The sequence below is a fragment of the Spermophilus citellus genome (assembly GCF_964194105.1).
Source record: "Spermophilus citellus genome assembly, chromosome: 6".
Lineage (NCBI taxonomy): Eukaryota > Metazoa > Chordata > Mammalia > Rodentia > Sciuridae > Spermophilus > Spermophilus citellus.
Genome location: NC_138187.1, coordinates 69,523,353 through 69,541,132, shown reverse-complemented (window position 1 = coordinate 69,541,132; position 17,780 = coordinate 69,523,353). Strand labels below are relative to the sequence as shown.

At 33.4% G+C, this 17,780-nt stretch overlaps 1 protein-coding gene across 18 annotated transcripts in view; it reads left to right on the top strand.

Moving 5' to 3' along the window:
- Positions 1-17,780, top strand: part of PARD3 (par-3 family cell polarity regulator) — a 692,586-nt gene that overhangs the window by 434,141 nt on the left and 240,665 nt on the right. For 4 of the 18 annotated variants that reach the window (XM_081300388.1, XM_081300374.1, XM_081300372.1 and 1 more), the window contains 4 exons: positions 2,043-2,202; positions 8,874-9,063; positions 13,785-13,936; positions 14,977-15,021. In XM_081300388.1, the coding sequence (XP_081156514.1) occupies positions 2,043-2,202; positions 8,874-9,063; positions 13,785-13,936; positions 14,977-15,021 (547 nt within the window). Of the gene's footprint in view, positions 1-2,042; positions 2,203-3,711; positions 5,794-8,873; positions 9,064-13,784; positions 13,937-14,976; positions 15,022-17,780 lie in introns of those variants that run through there. The other 14 variants (XM_081300376.1, XM_081300373.1, XM_081300379.1 and 11 more) reach the window with 10 other exon arrangements.

Below are 17,780 nucleotides of genomic sequence, written 5' to 3'. Positions count from 1 at the left end.
TTTCTATTTCTGAACGTCATTTTTTTTTGCAGGGAAAAAAAATCATCAGAAGATTTAAAACAACACTGTGTACCCCAATCAGTTTTTTTTTTTTAACTGCAGAAATTAAAAGGCATTGTATGTTCTGTTAAATATTTATGTAGTAGACTATTGATGTCTTCATTTAAATCTGTCTTTTCAGATGCAAATTAGACATGGGTTGAGGTAGGGAGGTGTAAGATCTTTCCCATGAAAATGTTCAAGTGCATGATTCTTTGGAGCAGCCATCTGATTGTTTTTGTCTAGAAATCCTGGATTCACTATTTTTAGTAGATTATTATTTTGCTTTATAAATTTTTTTAATACCTTCTTGGAATATTTTGATATTTCTTAAATGAAGGAGGTTTTAAAAGATTTTATCTTTTAGAAAGTTAGTATTATGTAGTTGAGTTAAATTTATTTTTTAAGTAAATTGAGGATATATTTATGTCATGTTAAATTATGTCTTTAATGTATGTGCTCATTTAAAACCTCACACTTTCAAAAAAAACACACTTGTCCTTAAATTTATAGAATATTAGTTTTATTAGTTGTTTGTTTTTACCTCTCTAGAGTATCTTGGAATTTAGGCATTGTTTTTTTTTTTTTTTTTTTTTTGCATAAAATGTTCTTTTATTTCTTTACATCAGAGAACTTAAATATTTAATTTACTCTTCAGTAAAGCTGTCAGTTGTAATCTGCAATTAAAAAAAAAAGAACCTAATAGAACAAATCCTCATTTCACAATTTAAACCTTATTGAATTTAATTCACTAGCACTGCAAGTTTATTATTCTCCTGCAGTTTGACGTGCCTCCAATTGTAATTGTGTTGACCCTTCAATGCATTAAATCTCCCCAGTGCTTATCAAACTGGGAGAGATAGATCTACAATTTGGAACTTCATTAAATATCTCATTTATATTAAACACACCGTAGCTTCTAACAGAAATAATAATTTGTTCAGACAAAGTAAGACAGTTTCAGTTTCATCCATTTCGAATGTATGGGCTTCTCACACTTGGCCTTGGTGCCCTGTTCCTGCCTGTGCCTTGCATCTACCCTCCTTGGTCTGACTGGCACCAAAGCCTCATAAGAAGTTAGTCCATGAAGTTAACCTCAAAACATGACTAGTGACAGTTGTATTTAAGTGTACTTTGCTTTTCCTTGAAGCAGAGTTGTTTCAAGGTCTTATTAACCTAAATGTCTTATTTATGTGGAGATTTGGACTTGTAAGACAAAGCAGTTTTAAGGAATGCCACATACTATTTTAATGTGTAATCATAGAAATTGACCTGCATTTTTTTGCTCATTTAGTAGATTGCATATTTTTTAAACACTCTTATCTGTGTATTTTACCAGAATATTTGGTCTTTATTTCCATATTATTCTGTATGCTGTTAAAGTGCTTATTTCAATTATTACTACTTCATATTTAAATATTATTCTAAGATGATACAATGGTTATTCTGAGTTTCTACTAGAAGAAATTTAGATTCATTATATCATTGAAAACACTTAAGCTGAAAAATGGAGGAGCTCATAATTCTACCAGCACACAGGCAAAGAGGTGTGCTAATTGTTAGAAATATTTACATACTGTATGTAATAAAACTATATCCCAACTCCAGCTTCTATTCTGATAAAGCATGTCTTTTACAGAACAACATTTAGTGAGGAATTATGAATTAAACTATAACTTAAATTGACTTCAACAGATACTAACAGTGAAATTGAAAAAAATAAGCAACCAGATAAGATTTTTTTTTAAAAAAGCTTTTAATATACATATTTTTTCTCTAGTGGTTACAATCTGACAGAACTTCATGGGAGGCATTGTCTAAAGTGGCACAGAAAGTTGGTCATTAGGCAGAGCTGTCATCACAAATTATTTTGGTACAGGGTGAAAAGTTCTAGTTCATTTGGTACCCAGTTGGATACAGGCCTTGGGCAAGTTGTTATAATTCCCCCATGCTGCTAATGGGCCTCCAGGACTGATTCTCCCTTGCCCCCGCTTTCTGTATAGCTAAAGTCACCTGGGAGCCCCCCTGGATCTGAGCTGCCCATTGAAACAGTGTTGGATGATAGAGAACGAAGAATTTCCCATTCCCTCTACAGTGGGATCGAGGGACTTGATGAATCACCCACAAGAAATGCTGCACTCAGTAGGATAATGGGTGAGTCAGGTAAAACTCTGTTTATCTCATCTTATGTTTATGCTTTCATTGGTTCACTGAGAGGTTATTAATGTAATATTAATGTAAAGGAGACCCATGTTTCCAAGAGGAAAGAGAACAGGTTCATTATAATCATTCAGGAAGCATTAATGTGAAAAGAGTAAATCAATACATCGATTTGTTAAGTGAGTTTCAGAGCCCATAATATGTGGAAAGAAGAAAAAAGAAAAGGATCATAAAGAAATTGTTTTTTTTTTGTTGTTGTTGTTGCTGTTCTTCAGGGATCAAGATATTCTTAGCTTGTTGAGATAACCAGTGAAGCTCTATTTTTAAAAATGTCAAAATTTAGTGGTGTATGGCAACAGGATTTAAAAGTTATATGTCATTCACTGCTTAGAGGAAGAGGAAAAAATATGTATACATATGGTTATGCACCTTTATTAAATATTCATATTTATTTTGTTTATACTAATTAGGATAGTCATATCTTTTAATTGTATTTCTACATTTTCAAAGCTTCATTCTCAAAATTCTATAACTAGTCTTCTGCATCCTTTGTTTGAATTCAACACCATACTGTCTGCATGGCCCCCAGTGGGTAATGAGGTTATTAGCACTTGCTCTGCAGCAGTTCAGCTTTCTACTAACAGATCCAGTTAATAAAGACTTTCTCTGCTACAGGAGTGGTTGGATTTGCAGAATTGCTCATCTTGGGATTGGTTTTCTGAGATTTTACAAATTTAAAACATAAGTGGTGGTTTGGTTAAAACAACAGCTGACAGAAAACACTGGTTTTACTGGTATATTTTGCAAGGCTCTCATTTAAAATGAAAACCTAAATTTAACACCATTTTGAGTACATTTAATGCAGATTGAATACACTTTAAGTTTCCATTATAAGACTTCATTGAAATAAGAATTTGTGGAGTTCATCAGTGGGTGTTTATGGAAAGCCTGCTATTGGCAAGACTTTGTGAATTTGCTTTTTGCTGTAGATACAAAGATGAGTAAGAAACAATCTCTAACTTTGGAGAACTTTCTACTGGGCATAATAGAAAAGATTATTGATATATGACTAGTAGAATTTTCTGTTGTTCTTTCTCTAATCTTCTAGCTTTCTCATTTGGAAAAATTGCTAATAAACTCTGGATTTCTTATCTTGGTACATGTAGAGCTAACACATGCCAGGTCTCTGGTTTTACTCTGTTGGCATTTTCTTTTTATCTGCTTGTCAAAAGAGAAATTTAGGGCAGGATGCTTTGCCTGTTGGTTTGAACACCAGTTGGGTGAAAGGCCTTGTGCATAGTTTATCACACGTATTCTTTGCTTATTAATTATCACTCTCTTCACTGCAGTTGGATTTTTCCATACTTTCTTGGCTTTGGTGTAAAACTTTATCCGTGTTGAATTCTTTTCTATTGATGAAATTTTAGATCCCTTGAGAAAGAGTGTGTGTGCATGTATCCCTGGATCTGTGTGCATACAAAGTGATATGCTGTAATTTCCCCTTTGTTATAGGAACATAGGACTTGCCATACTGAATCAGACCATTGGTCCACCAGTTCCTGTAACCTGCATCCTGCCTCCAATCCCTGATGCTTCAGAGGAAGGCGAAAAACTAAAACTTTTTAAAAATCAAACAAATATCCCAAAATTTTTACCTAGTGACTTGTGGAAATGCTGTATATATGGGTTGAGGATTTTTTGTTTTCTCCATAGTCTGTCACCCTGATTTTTTTTTTTTTTAGTTGTGACTGTGTTAGTCCTCTTCATCCTGCATTCTAGTTGACATTGTTTCCCCTTCCCTCAGCTAGATATGTAATGAGTTCTTATATTCTAGATGCCTTCCTATGGCAAGAATTAACAGCCTAGTTCTGTATCTGGTGATATATTGTACATGTCCTTTGGCTGGGGAGTGACAGATTTATTATTGTTTGATGGTAGGCCAAATTGATGTGTGATATACGTGTTTCTTTAAGACAATTTGTTTACATGTTATACTAGAAAGTGGGGATCCTGTGCAGTTTTACCCTGAAGAATGTATATGCTTAATTTGATTTATCTTACATTTTGTGTATTCGAGACTTAGGCAGACTTTTACCTGTTCTTGTTCTAGTGTCATCGGCCCTAAGATTCAGATGCTATTCATAAAGTTGCTTAACACACGAAGTTAGAAATCTTGTAAAAGATGTTACTTTGCAACCAAATACCAAAATACAGGATACCATATATAAATATGAGAGCACTGACCTTCCATTAGCCTAGATTAATAACAGTGGTATTTATTGGTTTGCACAGTGTCGAGGAGCATAGAAATTTCTCACACAGATCCTGTTTAATTAATGGTTGTTTTCTGTACATTTAGAATCACTCCTGTGTGATCATTGTGGACATGATGCCATTTACTGCATTTTCTGGTTTGCTAGGAAGAGAACGTTATATGGAAATTCCAGAGGATTACATTAAGAACTGATTATTTTATGTGAACAGGGCAGATTTTCACACACAATATTCCCTAAGTAAGACTGGACCAGAGTTTTGAGGCCTTGTGATCTATTTCTTTGGTAACACATCCCAGAAGAGAAGCTTCTACAAAATAACACCAAAAAAAAAAAAAAAAAAAAAAGGAGCAGACTTTCCACTTGGAAGGATGTCAGATGTCATCAGTCACACACTTTCTCACTTGCCAGATAAAGGAACTAAGTCCCAACATCCCATGATGATTTTTGTTTTATTTGGTTTTGGGCTATTTCTGCTTTCTAAAAATAGCCCTCTCAGGGGGAATGCTGAGATCACACAGTAACTGTGAGTGACATTCATGTCATTCATTCCTTATTCACATCAATTTAAAAGTGTCCAGTCCTTAAGTAAAAGCATTAGTTTTTAGAATCTGTTTCATCCCACATCCATTGTGATCTAAAAGTTAAAGAAGTTCATGTTTGAAATAACCTTAGAAACTATGTAATCCATCCTTCATATCCTCTAACTCAAGGAAGTTATGGACCAAAGAAATTAAGTGACTTAACTAAAACTGTACAGTTTCTGTGTTTCTGAATCAAAATTTGGATTTATACTTTTCTGGATCATGGGTCCCCTATTTGTCACAAATGAATTGTGACCAAAGGCTAGATTTCTCCAAATGTCATCTGTTTTTACTGAATTCCTGCTGTCATGGATTTTAAAAGCAAAACTTGCATATCTATCAAAAGAAGTAACCTGTAGTGAGCCCACATAGGATTTCTTCCTTTGAAGAGGCTTGAAAATGTTTTCTAATTTTTGGACCATCTTAATTAATAACAGTAATGAAATAATGGGCATAGTTAATTTAACCAATACGTTTACTCCATAAAATACAGTACAAATTGATATTTGAGGGCATCAAAACTTAAATTTTCCCTCAACATTTTTATCTGAACAAATTTTGTTTAAAGCAAAGCAGAAATTTGTTATATCTATTTTAGAAGTTATCTCAGTTGTGTCTGTATTCATACATTTGTGGTGAGTTGAAATTTTGTTCAAACATTTTCACCTTGTTAGAAATTTGACATAGAAAAATGGGATATTGATGTTATCAGTCATATCACTGGCATAATTTTCCTCATCTCATTTGTTTCTAGTCTCATTCATGATATTACATTCCATGTAAATTTACCAATGAATAAATGTTTAGTAAACAATAATTTTGTATCTCATTGTTTCACTCTTCTATAAGATATTGACTGGTTTACTTCTTTTTTTTTGTCCATGGTGATTAACTAGCTGAGGACAAAGGACGTTTTTTTTTTTTTTTTTTTTTTTTTCCATCAAAAAACAGATAGAATTCCTCTCAAGTCACTCTTACAAGATTTCAATCTCAGGATGTGCCAAGTACTAGTAAACATAATTAAGAGATTTTGGTGTTATCTTGGTGGAGCTTGGTGGAAAGTATAGTTATGTGGCTTAGTTGTTCACTACTCCAATTGATTCTTGGAGCCAAATCCCAAATCTATTCCCAGCCAACATGCTGAGAAGTGAAAAATTAATGGAAAATATGAGTAATCAAATCTTGTTAAGTATTCATCTCCACAATCATGGGTGAGAGAAAAACTTCAATTTTTTTATATAGTTCTTGGCATTTATGTATGTCAAAAATCTTGGATCATTTAAGGTACAATATTCCTATTCCAAACAACATTAGAAAATAGGATTATCACATGAACCAATCAATGTTTCATATAAATTATTAGATATCACTCAGGATATATTGTGTCTTTGCAAGAATTTTAGTTTTTGTGTTTAAAAGTATGTGCATTATTATTACTCTGTCATATTTTCTTCAGTAAAATATGCTTGAGTGAAGACATGGTATTCAATGTTGTGGATAATGCCTCATTGGTGTTAATTGTAGGTCAAGGTTAAACCTCATTTTATAATTCTGTATACTTTTGGGAGAGAAAAGCAGATCTTCAGGAGAATACAGTCTTTTGCTAATTTGCTAATAGTGCTAGAATGCCCTACCTAACATACATACAAATGGTATTTTGGTGAACAGGTTTCTATACTTATATTCCAAATCTTGTGTAGGAAGAAATAAATTATTTGAAATCAAAAAAAGGGAAATGATTACATGTTATATTTGATGTATGTTTGTATCATGAGCATTTATATAAAGCTGCCAGTTTTTATAGTAATACAAACTGGTGCATTTGAAATCAAAGTAGAAAGTTTTTCTTGATAAGATGCCCAAGTAGAGGTTTCAATGAACATGTAGTGTTTCTATACTAGAGTAGTCAATGCTAAATAATGAATGCATTTGAAATTTCTAGCAAGTTTTCTTTTGTGGGTTGTCCTGGAAAAATACAGCTTAATTTTTTTGTTGTTGTTGTTTCTTTGCAGAAGTGTCCCGAAAAATATATTCTGTACTCAAAAAAAAAAAAAAAATCCTTTAAGCCTATCTAGAGCACATCTTTCTTTGTATTTTATTTATTTGTATGCAGTACCCAGTGCCTCATACATGCCTGGCAAGTGTGCTAGTGCTGAGCCACAGCCCCAGCCCTAGATGTTTTCTTTTAAAGTTACTGAACTCTCTATACATTGCTGTAGTGTTATGTAAAAACAATAATTTTTAATGAAAGGAAAGTTCTCCCAGTGTAAAATGGTGGTGGATTTTACTTGGATAGGAACCCAAATATAGCTGATTTGGAAATTGAACTTAAAATGAGAGCTTTTCTATGCTATGAGTTGGACAGAGAAACTGTCAGAGCTGTTTGCTTTGTTGGGAACCCAGGTTGTGAACTTCATGCCATGAGGATATTACTGTGAATATAGCCTCTCACACGGTATCCACGTGGATCAAAAGCCTTGGCAGTATATTCTTGTTGAGAAGAAGCGTGGTGTAAGATTTTGGGAAGAACCTACAAGAACTGTAGGTGATTTTGGGGGAAAAAGATGACATCATTTGGACCCCAGCTTTATCATTCCAGAGTCAGACCCTTGTAACATAATTCTGTCCTTATAAAGATTGTGACATGTAAATGACTGTTAATGCTTATCCATGAACCTGAGCAAATTGTACTATGAGAAACTAGACAGTATAGAAAATTATAGGTCTTTCCTTACCAAGAACATTGTATCCTAACTGAATAAATAAAAATTTACCAGTTCTATAGTCAAGGCTTTAAAACCTCAAAGGCAATCAGAGTCTTCAGATCCTTTTTTTTTTTTTTATTATTCCAACTTTAACATCAATCTGTCACCTCCCTTCTCACAAGCCTTGATTCTATGCTTACTCCCTTTGAAGCATCACCTGAATGTACTATGAACTTAAAGACAAATGCCATCATTTATTCTGGCAGAAAAGATAATATTCATTATTAAAAACCCAACTCTGAGGGGATAGTAGGGGATAGGAAAGGTAGCAGAATACGACAGTCACTAATATGACATTATGTAAAAATGTGAATATGTAACAGATGTGATTCTGCAATCTGTATTTGGGGTGAAAATGGGAGTTCAAAACACAATTTGAGTCAAATGTATGAAAGATGATATATCATGAGCTATGTAATGCTTTAAATAATCAATAAAAAAGAAAACCCAACTCTGATGCTTACTTTTGTTGAGGTCACCAGCACTCCCTATGCCCAGCTACCAAGGCAATTACCAACGCCATGTGAATACCACAGAACCTTTGACATGACACGCACACCAGTTTCTGCTGAGTGCCTTCCTCCTTATTTGCCTGTGAACTCTTTGGAAAGAGATTATGTCTTATAGTACCTCCCCAAGGTAGTTGTCCAATGAATGAATGGATGAATGATTGATGTACATTAATAGGGCTTTCCTCTAAATTTCCTGGTAAAAATTTTCAAAGAACTTTTCATAGCTTAGTATAGGCATAGCAGTTTCATATTAGAAGACATTTTGATGATTATCTTTGGCTGTAGGTAACTTAAAACCAGATAAATTGTATACTGTGCCCAGAGCTACATAGCTGAGGTGTCTGAAGTAATAACAGACTTGAGGCTTCTGTTTGACAATCATTGATGAGGAATAAATGTGCTAAATTCTATTTTGTTCTACCAGGTTTAACAGATATGTGGAAGTTTAGGCATTTTCTAATTTAGCAAAGTATTAAAATGAATAGGCATAGCAGTTAAATCGATGTCTAGAATTTTTCTTTTTCTTTTTCCATTGGACAGGTAAATACCAGTTGTCCCCTACTGTGAATATGCCCCAAGATGACACTATCATTATAGAAGATGACAGGTTGCCCATGCTTCCTCCACATCTTTCTGACCAGTCCTCTTCCAGCTCCCATGATGATGTGGGATTCACAATGACAGATGCTGGCACCTGGGTTAAGGCTGCAATCAGTGATTCAGCTGATTGGTAAGTTCGTAGTACAGAGTTGAAAAACATTAGTTAATTGTGGTTGCATTTTATATTTTCTATGGCTTATCAATGAGCCCAATTCATTTATTTTTTATAGCTTTTTTTCAATTTTCATGTTCTTAATGATTATATACTGCTAACCTGTAAACTTGCTCAGGTATTTTAGCCTTCAAATACTATAGTTAGTAATTTAGCTAAAACAACAGCAGAACTAACCCTACTCATCTGCTTTTAATGTTTTGTTATATATTTTAGATTTCTGTTAAGTTGGCATTGTATTTTTATACAATAAATAAATTGTATTCAAATCCCCAATTTATTTGCTGAAATTAGATGCAAAACTAATAGTTAATGTATACCAGAGATGAGGGGGAGAGAGTTACAACACTGTTTAAAATCTTTTGTCTTTGTTTTTAGCAGGAATTTTTGAGAAATTCTCATTCCATTTTTTTTCTGTCATATCCTTAAGAGTAGGAGAAAGTACTTGATATTTTTGAGCCAGTGTGTGGCTCACAAATGTGGATGGGTACCTTAATCCACATCCCTAGTAGTTAAGTACATCAATAAGCAAAAGGAAAGTCCCTCTTAGAGATAACTCATAAGATGGAAAGACCATTAGCATGAACCTGTGAAGTATTAAACCAGAATTTTCCTATTTCCATTTCTCTAGGATCTTTCATAAGCACATAAGTAAAACTGTATTTAAATGTTGTGTCATTGTTCCCTCACTACTTATCAGTTTCTACTTCCTACTCTTTCCCTGACTTGAGTCAACATTAAATGTCAGATTCAAGGTATTCAGAGGACTGATTATTTGTGTTTACATTTTAGCAATGATTTTAACAAGGCAAACCACTCCCCTAGTCGTCTTCTCCCACTCACCAGATGAAATCATAAAAACCTAGTTCATTCATCTGTCAGTTCTGCAGATGTTCTCTTGGAATAACTTCACCTGTTAGTTGGGCCCTTGAAAAGTTCATCTCTGGCTTTTTTTTTCTTTTTTAATTCTCTTTTTGAAAATACAGTATATAAAAATAGATCTCTGCTAAGCCTACATAATAGCTTAGCTTTGAATGAGTTTTTTTGGTTGAATATAGCGGGGGTGACCACAATATACAGTAAAAACCCATTTGAACTGTGCAGATGCTGTTACATTGCTGCAGTTTATGTCGCTTTCTGAAAGCGAGAGCAGTAGTAGAGAGAGTTAAGGTTTAGATCTGTGCGGTATTCATCTTGGGGACAAAAGCCTTTGAATCTCCACCATGATGAGAAATTGTGGGGGTGGTCATAGGAATAGATCTATTTGGGGCTTTATAAAGCACTGCATTGATGAACAGAAATAAATAAAGTGTAGGGATAGATTGTGTTATTGATTTCCCTAAGGGGGATTTGCAAAAATGGTAAGGACTGGTGTGATTTTGCTGTGGGGAATGTGGGGCAAAGAAAAGAATATGAATGAAGGGTTATCCAAACAAGAATGGCAGCTGTTCTGCATCACAGCAGAAAATGTAAGCTTCTCCAGTCTGACAATATCTCCCTAATCTTTGATGAAAATGTTAGGAAAACAAAAGGGCAATAAGACAGGATTAATAACTGGAATTTTAATAACACTGAGGGTCAGGATATGGTTACATTCTTCAAAGAATCATCTGTCAGTCCTGCAGTCTAACTATTTAAATATTCCAGTATACTGTTTATTTGTCTGAAATTAGTTTAATGGATATATTGATAGGGAACAATTAATTATGTTATGGTTTGAGAATATTTAGTTATTTTAAGACTCTTATTAACTCACAAACTCATTTGACATTTTGAATTGTGTATATTTACAGTTCATTTCACAATTGTAGAAGGCTAAATATGTCAAATGGCTAAACTTCTAATTTGTAACCTAATAAAATATGCTTTTCCCAATCCATCAATTAATTCATGGAACAGTAATAGTTTTTTTAAGGGGGGAAAAGGCATAGCAGCAATTCTAATTTTAATTACAACATAAACTTTGAGGATATAAAATTAATTGAAAATATACTTTATGGGGACATTAGGCAACATGGGCAGCTATAATTTATAATTCTTTGAAACATCTTTGCCAATAATTTCTTTTAAAATTCTATTTCAAATTCATTCCATCCACAAGCTTGATGCCTTCTTGGTGTTCAGGTTTTGAAGTGTTCTGAATATTACCCTTCCCCACTCAATGATTTGCTAAACATGTACAGGATGATTGAAGAGATCTACTTTCAGTATATAAAAGAGTATAAAAGAGCTACTATTATTGGAAATACATTATTTCCAATTTGATGCTACAAAATTGAGGGATAGTGAGTTTTAATTTTCCATTTCTAAAACTGTGTTTCTTGAGTAAATTCTTTGTACTCTGGAAATTATGAGCCATCTATCCCAGAGCAGAGTATATAGATGTAAAGGGGCGCTCGGGACTTCAAAATAAATGACCCTACTTCTTCTTGGAGCATCAAATTTATTGAGAGTTTTTTTTTTGAGGGGAATGTGATATTGTGTTTAAAATGGAATTTTTTAGAGGAGAATGACAACAAAATGACATTTCTTGAGTATGGTATTTTGCAAAACTATTGGACTAAACTCCTAGTCTCTCTGGGATTTATTTTCTCTTTTCTGTATACCTTCACCCGAGGTAGGATGAGGCAAGAAGGTGCTCTGGAGGCAAAATTTAAGGAAGGCTCACTGTCAGATGTTAATGCTATACTTCTATGACCTTAAAAGTGAATACTTCCTTAAATTCTGGGCCCCATATACCCGGTATTTCACCCTTGGGTCCTCTCTGTGTTTGGTAGAAAAGATTGTCCAATTCTTTTATGTGGGTTTTTTGAACACCATCATTTGCATTACTTTATAATTTGAGATTGATAATCATCATTGGGTAATAGTAACTTATTTTCTTCAGTGCTCAGTAGTATACAAAGGGCTTTCATCTTAAGTCCCAATTATCTCATTAGATGGTTAGGAAGCTGTTCTCCTGTTGAGCATATTAAGGCATATTGGTTCAAAACTTCATGGTCCCTCACCCAGTGGTAGAGATTTTTCTCTGGTACCCTACTTTTCACATCTTTCAGTTTAGCTATCCTTTAAAAGCTAACTCATTTTATGCACAGCAAATATGTTTTTGATTCCAGCCAAACCAGATCACACTGTCCTTTCACCAGTATGAATGACAATTCTTGTAAAGCTATAAAGGCTTAGAGAAGCTTGTTTCCATCAGAAACATACAGAAGTCTATCATAAATTCAGCTGACTTAATGGATGTGGTCCCCTCCCATCCTCAGTGTGTTCAGTTGGCTCTATTGGAGTGGTCTCTGGCCAGATAGGCAAGGTGGCTCTACCCTGATAAAGGACAGTTGGTATATTTATTTACTGAGCATGTCCATACAAGGGGAAAAACATTCCCATGGTATGAACTGTGCTCAGAACACCTGGTGATGCTTTTTAAAATGTTCACAGATTTTTACACATGAGAGTGATTCTATGTCATCTCCAGCCACTTCCGCTGGAAGAACACTTTGGAATATATCCTGTTACCAGTGATTTGCCATATGCTTTCCTATCATCTTCATTTGAGCCACTGAGTTGGTGCCACCCAAATCAAATGTCATCTAAACTTAGTTATGCTTTTCCTGACTCCTTCATATACTGTTAATTCTCTCATCTGTGCATCCACAGCATCTGTTTCATGCTTTAAGTTTACACAGTATTTTTCTTATGAACTTGTAGAACTTATGAACTTAGCTTCTTATTTTGACCCTTGTCTACCCAATCCAACACTTTAATCAGGATATGTTTTGATAGAGGTCTGTTGAATTTTTAGTTGATTAACTATTTCAGATGAACAATAGCCTCATAAAACCGCCCATAAAGGTGGTTTTTTTTTTCCCCCCTTTCTTTTATCCCCCTTTCCTGAAATACATGATAAAGACAGAAAAGAGTAAGAGGACACATCTTTTTTGGAACTTCTATCCAGTTACAGTTTATATGGCCACTTTTTTTGTGTGTCAGTCTATGTATGTAGTATATGGCAGGTTTTCTCAAATATTGAATCCTTCCAATATCCGGCTCATTTTTACTTTTATTTATTTTTTTGGTCCTGGGGAATTGAACCAAAGGCATCTTGCTTCTTAGGCAAGTGCTCTACCACTGACCTACCCCTTAGTCTTTTTTAAAATTTTTTTGGTTCTGGGTATCAGACCCAGGGTTGCTTTACCACTGAGCTATAACTCCAGCCCTTTCAATTTTATTTTGAGACAGTCTTTTACTAAATTGCCATATTTGTTTTGAACTGGCAATCCTCCTGCCCAGCCTGTAAGATTATAGGTGTGTACCAGCATGCCTGCACTTATCCCTTCTTTGTTAATAATCACTTAGAAATAATGATTTGTCAAACAGAGTGAAGAAACAGAGAGGTAAAGGAGAAAATTCACAGATAGACTCTGGATGTTAAATTAATTTTGTATATTTCCATCACCACCTATTCAGCCACAGTTTTATTAATAAACTTCATTTGTGTCATTCATCTTAAATTGTTTTGATAAATTATATATATATATACACACACACACAAACACACACACAATTACATGCATATACCTGCATGTACACACATAAAGTATGTATAAATTTTTCTTCAATTGGATGTCTTCTATTTTTAGTAAATACTTTTATGTTTATCTTTCTTTTCATACCAGCTCTTTGAGTCCAGATGTTGATCCAGTACTTGCTTTTCAACGGGAAGGATTTGGACGCCAGAGTATGTCAGAAAAACGCACAAAGCAATTTTCAGATGCCAGTCAATTGGATTTCGTTAAAACGCGAAAATCAAAAAGCATGGATTTAGGTAGTGAGTACAATCTCCATGAATCTTTATCTAAATAAGGTTTAGATGCTTTCAGGATAAAATTGGTAGTCCCAAACACATGTCTGTTTACTTTTGAGCAATAGAGAAAATAAATGTGAAATGTGGCAATTTGGCAAAAATTAGTTTTCCTCTGAGTTTGAGATAACTGTATTACTCATAAGTGGCATGTTTTCATAATATGCAATATGTTAATATGTTTTCTTATGAGAAAGGAAACAAGCACATGTGCATATCATGCTATATTCACATATCTTTATTTTTAAATCTGAAATGTTTTTAACACTTTTGGCTATTTAAAAAACAATTTCATTGAAATTATATTTGGTTTATTGTGGGATTTTTAACCAGAAGACAAAAATTTTGGAGAGAAACCATTATCTCAATCCATGTCTGGAATTTGGTACTTTATGATATCTTCCTTTCATTGCTATTCTTTAAGGTTTATTTAATAGAACCTCTTTGTGTTTTGAGAATTAAGACATTTAATCAAATTAATAAAAATAATTTGAGAGAATATTTATTGTATAAAGTAATGGGAGCAAATGAGAGGAGGAAAATAAAATAATTGTTCAGTCAGACACCAATCAGGTAGTGTCTCTTTTTAAATCCAAATCCACAAAAAAAATAATAATAATTAAATTTGTAAAGTGAATGATTAAAAAAATTGTTAATCAAATGTGCCTTATACCATTCTCTGGCTGTTTGCACTTCAAGACTAAAAGCATTAATTTATCAGATGCATATAAGAAAAATTTGGCGATGCATTGCCTTGGCTAATTATGATATGCTAACATATAAATAACACACGTCTGTGAAATGAAATGACTGGCATATTGCATGGAGACACTGCTTTTTTTTTCTCCTTTAATTTTTGATTATGAATGTTTGCTTGATGTTTTATATTATTTGCATGAAATATTACCTAAGAATTGTCACCTAACTGTAAAGATCTGGGAATGGTTGAAGCATGTTGGGCTGTGGGGACTAACTGGGCTAACCATTATACATTTACCTTTTAACAGTAGCTGACGAGACTAAACTCAATACAGTGGATGACCAGAAAGCAGGTAAGAATGGACAGTTAGGCTGTTGCCATAGAAACAGTGGTCCAAGGAGCTTATCACAATTATAGAGCTGCCAATCATATTGCATGTAAACATAAGTATTCCAGTCTTGCACAGATGTTTTCATTGTGGGAAATCAAATTGTGTAATAAAGGAAAAATTTTCTCTTAGAACAGATTCATCAGTGGTATACATACTAAATGGAAATGCAATGTAGTGCATTTACAATGTTAGAAACAATCTAGATTTTCTTCATTTTTTGAGATGGGGTCCACAGTCTGTTGAACTCCTGGGCTCAATCAAACTTCATCCTTAACCTCTTCAGTAGCTGGGGCTTATATTCATATGCCGCCACACCGAGTTCCTAGATTTTTCTAATTATTGTGTAGGAATGTTTTATCCTCATTTAAGAAAAAGCAAAATCCTGAAAACTTGTTCTCTATGGTAGACTCTGTTAAGTTTTTAAGTAATTTACGTGATGTCTAGGTTACATCCAAGTTTCAAAGTGTTGATTTTGATTTGAAAGATAACATTACAATATAAACATTTTTTACTACAGGAAACTGTACATGGTTGCTGTCTTTGATCACTAAGAAAACCTTGGTTCTTTTTTGGGTGTTTGGATTAACTTACAGTTAACTTGCATTGGAGTAGACAATATAATGCATATTGGCTCCATATCTTTGTGAACTTGTTCTAAATTCATTGCTTATAAAAAACACTGCTAGACCATTTCATAGAAATAGTGGATTATACTGACCTGGGTTTTATGTTGTACATTTTATGTTGTTATATGAAAAAAAAAGTGGAGAAAAGTCTTTAAATATAGTTTAAGGAATGTGCTTTGTTCAATTGAGCACTTGTGTTTCATTATTATAAGTTGGAATCATGTTTTAATTATTCTAGATCCAGGATAATTGAGTTACATCGCTTAGCACTAATTAGCTTTAATTCACCTTTTAACCTGCAGTAGTAATTAGTTTTAGCCTGCTTGAAAAAATGTGTATCCCACATACATACGTAAAGATTATTGTGGACGTAGTTGGAGTTATCATGTTCTGTAGAGTAAAAGATAGATTATAAAAATTACATTCAATAAATCATAAGATTAACTGTATTACAAGGCAATTAATTATAAACTCAGCCCTTACTAACTAGTTATTTTTCTTATCAAGTATAAAATTTACTGAAATTTTAAAGCAGGACTAAAGAAAAATATTATTTGATAGCTTACATATGTAAAATGGGAAATTAGTTTTTAAAGTTGTTAGTTTTTTAAAGAAGTAGCCCTTGTCTACGTTAATGTTACTAAGAGACCCTTTTGAACTGCTCCAGCTAAAGGACATGATTTTGTAAACTATGCCAATTAAGTAAAATAGGGAAAATATTTAATGTAACCAGGTCAAAGCTACTACAAGGAAAAGAACAATTTATTGTTATTTTTAAAATAATGATATCCAGACTTTAACTGAAAGCATTATGTAACTTTCCCAGTGAATAGGCAAATTTTATAATCTGATCAAAGCATGTTTTTCTTGTCTTTTAAAATGTTATATACTAGATGAAAAGAACATTTTTCTGTACTATCTGCAATCTTTTCTACCAAAGTAAATTGGAAAATCTTGACAAAAAATTATTATATAGATATTAAAGTGCCTTTTGGGCTATTGGTTTTAGATCTACATTAATAAAACTTTTAACCTGGATTCTTTCCACCCAATTTTAGTAACATGTTTTCAGTTATTTTTTCTTTCTTCATTTCATTTGAATTTTCAAGATTATCATGATTTTTATTCTTGTCCAAGGGTTTTGGGGAGAGTTGTAATTGCATTTTAGCATAGATCATCTGTCTTGTTCTAAGCCTTTCCTAATGAAAACTGAATTCAATTTTCCTTTGACCCTTGCAAAAGACATTAGTCACTGTTTTTGAGTTTTTGTTTCATTGAGTTTTGGCAAGAGGGGTAGTAATAAGTAGAAATAGAGAAACAGATCTAAGGCTGGGATATAACTCATGGTATAGTGTTTGCCTAGCATGTACAAGGCCCTGAGTTAGATCCACAGGAATGCAAACAAAACAAAACAAAACAGATCTAGAGAAGAAAATATGCTTGTGATCTTTATTCCCAGATCAAGTGTATGAAAGTAGTTGTAGACAGTGAAATAATAAATGGGTGTGCGCATGCATTCCAGTGAAATTTTTCAGGATTGTCCCTTGATTTGCCAGTCCCTGTCATAGAATGACACATTATAGAGTTGATCTTTTATGTAACTGTTTATTTTAAAGAATATCAATCATATATAAATGCAGAGAAGGTAGTTGATTGACCTCCCTTCCACAAACTCAGTATCAACCATCTACTATTATCAACACTTTGCTAAAATTTTGTATCATAGTGTTATGAGTTTAAGGAAAAAATTAAATAGGTAAAACTCTGAGTCACACTGATAAATTTTTGGGGGGAGGGGGTACTAGGGATTAAACCCAGGGCCTCATGCATCCTAAGCACATGCTATACCATGGATCTCTACTCCTAATCCCACTTAAAAATTTTTATTGCTTATTTAATTTTACTTTCACCATTATTTTTCTTTGCAGATTTTCCTGTGTTTATGCTGAGGGACACTCAATTTTAATACATATTCATACCAGTTATTACGTTCATTATTATAGTTTTGTTGCTTTGAGTACATTCACTGCAACCTCATAAGCTTAATATATTTAGTAAATGATATTTTTGTGATAATCCTTGCCTATAACATGA